Below are 9,340 nucleotides of genomic sequence, written 5' to 3' on the forward strand. Positions count from 1 at the left end.
TCTTCCCTACCGATTCACGGATGACCAAGGCAAAACTACCGATATTTTGTTATACCTACCGAAAACTACCGAATTTTATTGATTTTGGACACATCCTACTCAACTTTCCTTTTTTTGGGTTGGATTTGGACTGAGATCTGTATTTCAGTATTTTACAATTCTATGTGAACGATGTCAACACTACGTTTTTGGGACAACAACCCGGCCTACCGATAACTACCGATAAACTTTCAGTGACCCTACCGATATTAAGGAATTCAATCTGGCCACCCTGGTCGTCATCCATTCGCGGGCGGCAAACGGTAGGCATTTAGTTATTTTTAAAGAATAACCCGTTTTAGTTTTAGTTTTTTTACTGTAAATTTGCTTATACTAACCAATATTATTTATTATCAAGTGTGAATACAATAATGTGGTCCAACTTTGAACTAATCTCGGTCGAAGATGAAACATTGAACAGTGCATTCTGTAGTAACGGTCTTTTCCGTATTTCCAGCGAGAAATTGGTAACTATATTTCTAAATCCTGTTTTGATCCTTTCTTCATAAATACTAATACTGCAGGTTGAAAGAAATCCTCGCGTAACTGGAATTCTACAGAATCGCCGACTAATAATTTCAATCGACAAAACATTGGTGCTGTTCCAGGATGAGAACCGTTGTAACGATGGAAATTTTTTGGACCTTTCGTGTGATATTGAGGGTGTTGCGACTTCGGAGAGTGGCGACCTGATTGTTTGTGCGCTCTCCAATGGAATGATAAGCGGATTTCATGTACGAGGGTTCAACTTATTCAACTTGTAAGAAATTATCTTAAATTAAGATTGTTGTTCCCTATTAACAATTTCGTTCAGGTCAACCCATCCGGATGACTATAATACAGGACGAACATTTGCAGAAATTCGATATATGAATGGAAGCTACTTTGTTCAATGTTCTCGAGGTCCAGTGTATCAAATCATTATCGACGAAGTCAAGGTAAACGAATCGCTAAAACAGTTGGACACAAGCAACATGGATAATACGTTGAACTTTGATGATTGTATCGTTATTGATCGTGTGTTTGAGAAACATCTGCGCGAAATTATAACTAGTTTTGTGCCGATGGTAAGCTACAATCTAGAAAATAATGTTGCATATACTTCAGTCATGTCAACGAGCAATGAATCGGTGTATTTTCAACGTTCAAATAGTTTTAGCAAGGTCTTGTTGAAACCGGAATACAGTGGCATGAAAAAAGTTTTCAACCTTTTTGGATGCTAGTACGTTTTTTAAAACTTAAATTCTCAACATTTTGAAAACGGTTGATTCTTTCACAGTGTAGCTTTAACGCACAATGGGCAGTTAGTTGAAATTTGTTCCACTGTTAAACTGACATCAGAGCTCTGTGTAGCCTATAAAATTGACGACTTCATCATTATGGAATGCACGGAAGATACCGTCGAATTGTTGATACTGACGAAACCAAATGAGAGCGGTATAAGATTGATGAAAATTGTCGATTTTCCTTGTATGTGCTGGCTACATACATGGTTTCTGTTCATTATAATGAATTCAATTTTTCAGCATTGGAATGTAAATACGAACTGGATATTAACGAGTATGTCTGGTTGGTACAGCAGCCTAAAAGTGCAGTAAACATTTACTACATCACAGGAGTGGCTGGAAATAACCAGCATGTTCAGGAAATTGAAATGAAAATCTTGTCAGAAACACAACCATCACTACGTCTGGATAAGTTGATCCGCACAGGACGTCTAGATGAAGCCGAAGATTTTGCCAAACAGTTTGATCTTAGTTTACAGTTAATTTATCAGGCAAAGACTCGTCGTTTGTTAGGACAGCTGGCCACTAGCAGGCATGCAGCAATCGAGACACTTCAGCAAACCTTTGACAAAATGATGGAAATATTGAACATGGTCAAAGACCCGTCGTTTTTCCTCACCATTCGTCTGGTTGCTATTCCCGAACGAAACATGAAGAAAGTGTTCCTGCAATTTTTGTTGGATAAAATAAATGTATGCAGTCAAATTTTATTTAAGGGTTTAATTTACATATTTTCAATTTACAGAAAAACTGCACTGAAGCCGCAGAAATTAACGAACATTTGCTTCGATTGGACACATTGAGACTAATTGACCCTTACGAGGTGGACTCTGAATGGCAAAATTTTGTGTATCATCATAATCTTACCAAACATTGCATTGAACTGTTTAAAACCGACATGCCTGCAGCCTGTCTCATATGGTCTCGCCATATATCTTCCATCATCCTGAATATGGACGCTCTCAAAATTGCTAGCCTATTGAAATCAATTCCAGAAGGCACTCCGCCGTTGCAATTGATCCAGTGGCTAATGCACTTCGTACCTCCCATCCTGCAACATCTCCCACAAATGATGCGCATGCTGGTAACGTTCGTGATTGGAAAGACAAAAGCTCTTCAGTTTTCTCCATTTTGGCCGAAAGTTGGTCTTACTTTCATAAACGATGTGATCGTTATCTTCAAAGACGTGAAGTTCCCAATCATGGATATGCGACTGCAGTACGAGACCAACATGGAAGAGATGGAACACTTAAGTGACGCTCTTAAGGATCTTACTTTGCTGAAAGAAAAGTTCAACCTCACCACCAACGTCGAAAACTATCTCCAGGAAACTAAAGAACATACCGCTTTTCGACTGCTACAAACTGTGCAACTGTTGAATTTAAAGCGGGTTGTAACCGAGTTTCTCTACCCAATGTTTGTTGGACAGGAAATTCGACTACAGAGCTCCATCACCCAGTACATTCAGTTTCTGGTCTCTAATCAAAACATAAGCTATTGGGAGAAACGCTGCGTCATTCTTGTGGGGGTAATTCATAACGAAGACACCAAATTGAATGTCATTCTTGATATACTGAAATCATCTCCGGCACCGTGGTCCCCAACTATAACACCACTGATAAAGTATGCAAATTCTGACCATCCCACAGCAGCGAAAATTTTGCTCGAGCAGCGCACTCAGGTTGTGAAAATTATTAAAGTTAAGTACGGTTGGCCGGCCAAGAGCCAGGGTTGCCTGCGAATGTTAGCCAATCGAGTGCTGAAGATGCGCGAACCGAGTATGTTGAATGACATCAAAGAACTAACTGAATCGGCTCCAGAAATCGCTCACGCAGTGGACATGAACGTGATGATTCGACTTGCGGAGTACGAAGAATTCGTCGGCGCGATTCGCTACATCGATGGATTGGCTGAGCAACGTAAACAGAACTGTTGTCGGTCCGTGGTGGAAATTTTAATGGTAGGTACACTGCCCATTATCCCATGTCAGTCCTATATTCCTTTCTACATGAGACTAACTTGCGATTATAAACAGCACAGTGAACACCCTTTTTATCAGCCCCAATTTTGTCAGCGTTTTAACCCGATTTCGTTGCCCCCATTTGGTCCACCAAAAATACACCAAAGGGGCTGATAAAAACGGCACAATGCGTAAATATTAAAAAATACTGCGAATAGCAAACTTATAACAAGTATTTAAGTACACATGATCTAAATGTAACGAATTGTTTACTGAGAAAATAGAAGAAAAAAAATCGGTAATATAATTTTCTGTGTTGTGGTACTTTCTGCGGAACAGTTTTCTGGGTTATGGTTCTTTCTGGGTGAAAGTTTTCTGAGCTATGGTACTTTCTGGGAATCAGTTTTCGGGGAATTAGTACTTTCTGGAATATGTGTTTCTGGGGAAATAGCTTTGGTATTTTTTCTTCTAGGGAATGGTTTTCGGGGGAATGTTACAATCAGTACTATGTCTCATGTGATGATCATAACTTCAGCTGTATCTTGTACCTATCTAATCTATTACGTCTCTCATATATTGTCTTTTATTTCTTCTTTTCGAGTCCTATACTGCCATTCTACACCCGCCTTCAGCTGGGTCAACAAAGATGGTGATAGTGAACGTCTTAACACTCACACATTCTCAAACGCGGTCTCAGCGGGAACCTACAAAAATGCCATCGTGCACGCGATTACGAATCGGTCACGTCCGAAAGTCTATCCTTGATCCTAGAAGCCTAGATCCATGCCTTCAGCTGGACCAATTAAGAAAGTACGCCCATACCTATTAGACAACACGTCTCATGGCGACATGACCGGGAACCCTATCGATATAAACGATCCCACTCTCTGCCAGAATTCAAACCGCGCACTGAAAATTTAATATCAGACTCACGGTTCGCGCAACTATTCAAGAACATACGTTACAAAATCACGTCAGCGCACAAACGTTAGAGCCCCTCGCGATTTTCCAAGCAACATACGAACTCGCAAACATGATTACACCCCGGTGATAAGGTGAAAATCTCAGCACTCATAAACTTACCAACACGATCTCAAGTGTCAACCTACAAACTCCCGCGCTCGCGCCATCATGAATCGGGATCGTCCGGGAGTATCTATCCTCGGTACAAACAATCTAGGTCCTTGTTAATTATTAAAAAAATAATAAAATTGAAAAATAACTACCATATCCACTAGACAAAACGTTCCATGGCGACATGACCGGAAACTCTAGTGATATGGGGTAACTCTCTCCCTGTCAGAATGTGATCCGTACACCGAAAACTAAAGATCAGAATGACGGTCCGCGAATATATGAATCACCGCAGGGTTTCAAAATCTAATTTATACATGCGAAGTCACATACACGCGACAAACACGTCAACATACGAACGCTTAAGCCCTTCGCGATCATCTACGCACACCTATGCCCGCGATCGCGTAAACTTGATAACACTGCGGCAATTTTGTGAACGTTTTAGTACTTACGAAGTTACAAACGCGGTCCCAAAAGCGAACCCGCAAACGCGCGCGATCATGAATCGGTCACGTCCGGAAATCTTTAGCCTTCATTCTAGCAATTTAGGTCCATACATTCAGTTGGACCAATAAAAAAAAAATAAAGCTCATATCCACTAGACCACGCGTTCTACGACGACATGATTGGGAACTCTAATGATATGGAAGAACCCACTTCCTTCTGGAATCTCAACCGTACACAAAAAATTAAGTATCAGATTCACGGTCCGCGCGCGATTATTCTAGAACACACGCGAATATGCGAAAGGCACACGGTTATGAAATAGAATTTATGCACGCGAAGTTACACGTTAGCACACGCGACATACAAACGCACACGCGATCGAGCACATTAACGTACAAATGTTCGAGCCCTTCGCGATGATACACGCGATTCCGAGTCCCTACGCCCGCACATGCCTGAACCGTACAATGAATATCACATTCAGAATCACGGCCCGCTACAATTGGCCTATTGCAGTGTTTTATTGGGCGACATTGCCTGTCTCGTCTGCAAATTGTAGTATGTGATTCTGACGGGGAGCCCTTCCGAGAACCTAGCTCTACAGCTCCAGTAGGACAACTCTCGAAAAAAAAATTTAATTTACTTTTTCAAAAGATAAAAAAGTTCAAGATCGTTTTTTTTTGTCAAGTCTCCCCACTGCGGGTTGCATTTCATAAATTTCGACTGTGTTTAATGCATTTCCTTTTAAGGATTAACTGTACTGCTTACATTGCATATTAACACGTCACGAAATCAGCCATATCACTACTAACTTTGGTTACTAGTACAAAAAGATAAAGACTGATGTTTGATGTGGGATTTTTTGGGACGTGATTGACACTAATAGTAGGTACGACAGCATAGTAAATATCAAAAAAAATATCTTTCTTCGGCTTATTGCCACTTGGTCATGTCTCCCCATAAAATCTTGGTCAAGTCGCCCCAACATTAGTTATTGCGTTCAATCTCGTGCAAATTTTAGTAATAACTATTTCAATGTTCCGATTTTTGTAAAATCATTTCACTAGTTCATAAAGTATATAATAATGTATGAGACTTTAGAAGTAATTATTAGGCGAGTAGATATGTCCATACAAAGTTTGATAAAAAATAACATAATTTAACGCAAATTTATTGAATACGGAATCTTTTCTGTAAGGAAAGAATTTTTCATACCAAACTTAACATTTCCTCAACAGACCGAAACTAGTATAAAAATATTTTTGAATTTTTTTTTTAAGAACCTAATATAACACGTCATAGCCAATAATAAAATTCTGCGCTTGGTCAAGTCTCCCCATGTTCCCCTAATTGAAATCAATGCGAAGTTTTAATGAATCACAGACGACTTAGCACGCGTTGTAAGGGGCAGGATTCCTTGAACTAGACAAAATAGAGGACTTGACGTAAACACTTCGAGACAAACAGGCGCAAAATTTCGTACTCCCGAGGACCGGTGTTTACCTGGCAAACCGTTGCTAATTCGTCCGATTTTGCTAATTTTGTCTCGCAGGACGAACCGAGATCCCTTAAGCTATAAGCTGCAGTCCTATCAGCCCGGTAAAAAAATTAAGTAAACTATCCAAAGTATTGGGACCATATCAATTCAAATGTTCAAAATCTGTCTAGTAATCTTTAAGAACCATCCATCATCAACGCGAACCAAACCAAATATACTGACTATGTTCCCAAATATAAGCAACTTTGAATACGTCACTCCCGTTCTTTTCTTCTACTTCATTGGTCTGTTTTGTTTTACTTCTATTAGTTTGCTTTTGCACTACTCATGTATACGGTGGGTGCTCCTATAGTTGAGGTGTACCTATAGTTGCAGTAGGGGAGCCCGAGGAGGGTTGAAACAATTTTTTGTTTTTGTTAGATAAATCGACAAAAACTGTCATTCGATGATTGCTTTTTTTTTTAATTTCTTACTTCTGTTTATGCTTTATCAAATTACATCAGAATAACTGGTACAAATCCATAACAAAGCATTAATATATTGATTTTTGTAACAGTGTTCTCTTTGTTTCAACGCTTCTCATACCAAGGTAAGTTGAAACAGCAATGAATGTGAGTTGAAACAAGTAACTAGTTACATTAAATATCAAAACGTTTTCTAAAGCATCAAATGTTACAATTGTGTCATTTTTATTCGTTCATACTAAGATAATTGTTTAAAATGACATGCATTGTTAGATTTTGATTACAAATGCAGAAATTTCTACACTTATCCCAACAATAATAACAATATGGTTTATGAAAATACGTAATTTGGTATCCATGTCGGTAGTAATTAGTTCATTTTGGATTATGGTCACTTTGCTCCAAGCTTCGGAAGCTGATAGGAGTAAACAATTAGAACCAATGTATATTCCGTGGTTTTGAATTTTTTCCTCAGGAAAGAAGAATCTTGATTATTATTATTTGTTCAGGAACGTTAATGTAGCGATTATAGCGTAATACCTTTTCGGTAATAAGAAAAAATTGCTCTAATAGCAAGACGTTTCATGCTAAAACGGTCACATCAAAAAATTCCTCAAACGGCAATACCAATACATTCAAATCTTTATTATTATTATTATGTTTATTAAGGCTTTAACCACTGAGGGTCATTCGCCTAGAAAAAAAGGAGTCATTACATTGCATTTTACAAAGTCCTTGATTTCTTTGATTATATATTGCACTCGGTGGCGATAATACGCTGGTAGGGCCGCGTGACAACCTCCCCAGCACCCGGTCCGGGTGTGGCGGAGGGCCCACTGATTGATGGTGGTAGATGGGTTGGCAGATTGAAGTCGCAGGTGCCGCGGAAGAACCTCCCCAGCGCCCGGTCCGGGCTTGGCGGAGGGCCCGCTGAGCAATGTTGGTACATGTGTTGGCAAGCTGTGGTTGAAAGGGCCGCGGAATAACCTCCCCATCACAAGGAATCATTTTTTTTCTTTTGTTATAGAGTTATGGTGTTTTTGGGAAAATTGCTGTATGTCACCTAGCGTTTTATTTGGTTGAAGCATACTAGTTCGAAATTCAGTCGTTAGGGCGGCGCTGTTATCAACTTGTTAATAAAGCTGGATAGAAATGTGATGTCCTAAAAAAGTTTTAGGTGCTAAATATATCTTCTGAAGATGCAAACATTGTAGGTCCTGAATGTTTTGAGATAGAACATGTTTTGGTTACAAATTTTATTTAAAGATTATGTTTCCAAAAATGTGCCATAATTCAAAACGGTAAGCCGTTGTCGTTCTATTGCGTGCTGGTGCAAGTGTAAAGAAGATGGTTCCGGTGGTGAATATGTCAAAAAGAGCAGTGCTTAATATAAAATAGGCATGGGAAAGTGATAAAATGTACACGGATACGAAAAACTACCAAAAGTTGAGCTCTTTTGACTCAATCTCGGGGTATCGTGGAATAAGGTAAAATTAGGTAAACCATGGGGAAGGTAGTTTTACTTTAACCATGGCAAAACCACAACTCATTGACAGGTTTTTTGTACTCAACCTTGACTTTAATATGCCTAAATTTAAGTTGAATCTACCTAATTTTGAGTGTACCTCAAACAACACAAAAGTACCTTATTCCCCTCGACTGAGTCGAATCTCTCTCTTTGTTGTTGACAACACTAATAAGTGCGAAAGCGACGCAAGACTCAAAACTACCTAAATTTAAGTTAAAAGAACTTATTCTGCGGGTTGTTTTATTTTTCCGTGTAAGCAGTACAAGTGTCGTTCCAATACGGTTGGAATGAAACAGGTCAAAAAATAGAAAAAAAATGGTTTAAAAATAATCCAGCAAAGCCTATGAGGTTAATGGAACGGCAAATAGGGTGTTCGGAGAGTAAAGGCTGAAAATCTTGGATATAAGTCGTATGTACTATGTATAGGCCATAAATTTATGGACAATGGGACCACATCTTATTATCGTGTACATACATGAGCCGTAGTAAAGTCTATGCCTAGATTTTCCATGCACTAAATCGATAAATTACGGACACAGCAAAAAGTCGGACAAACGAAGTACCGCCACGTGTCTACTGTAGCATCGTTTATTACCGTTAACCGGACTGGGAGAATTTATTTTTAGTTGCTGTGCGCTGTTCAGAGGCCTGACACTACCATAAACTCGCGCCAGGACCTCAATAACCCTCAGTTCAGAACCCAAGGGGTTTGTCGCTTAGCACAAATCGAATGCTTACAAACAAACAGTGTGATAGTCTGTGCCGCAATGTGCCACGATGTACTATGGTGTTCAGCAAAGCAAAAACACGACTGCTGTGATCATTTAGTTACACTTTGCTGACTTTTCTAGTTTACAGAAGTGAATAGTGTGAAAAATATTCCCGTCGCGTACTTATCGTCGCTGTTGTCCCTATCTTATGACAAGCGCTATATATATATATATATATATATATATATATATATATATATATATATATATATATATATATATATATATACTATATATATATATATATTATATATATATATATATATATATA

The 9,340-nt window shown here is 38.9% G+C and overlaps 1 protein-coding gene across 1 annotated transcript in view; it reads left to right on the forward strand.

Moving 5' to 3' along the window:
- The first annotated feature begins 207 nt into the window (after nt 1–207).
- Nucleotides 208–9,340, forward strand: part of LOC131692707 (kinetochore-associated protein 1) — a 62,952-nt gene continuing 53,819 nt past the window's right edge. The window contains exons 1-7 of the mRNA XM_058979909.1: nt 208–302; nt 398–506; nt 564–799; nt 854–1,261; nt 1,319–1,509; nt 1,566–2,017; nt 2,071–3,285. Coding sequence (XP_058835892.1) covers nt 411–506; nt 564–799; nt 854–1,261; nt 1,319–1,509; nt 1,566–2,017; nt 2,071–3,285 — 2,598 coding nt within the window. The 5' untranslated portion in view covers nt 208–302; nt 398–410. The remainder of the gene's footprint in view (nt 303–397; nt 507–563; nt 800–853; nt 1,262–1,318; nt 1,510–1,565; nt 2,018–2,070; nt 3,286–9,340) is intronic.

This window comes from Topomyia yanbarensis, chromosome 3 (assembly GCF_030247195.1).
Source record: "Topomyia yanbarensis strain Yona2022 chromosome 3, ASM3024719v1, whole genome shotgun sequence".
Classification (NCBI taxonomy): Eukaryota; Metazoa; Arthropoda; class Insecta; order Diptera; family Culicidae; genus Topomyia; species Topomyia yanbarensis.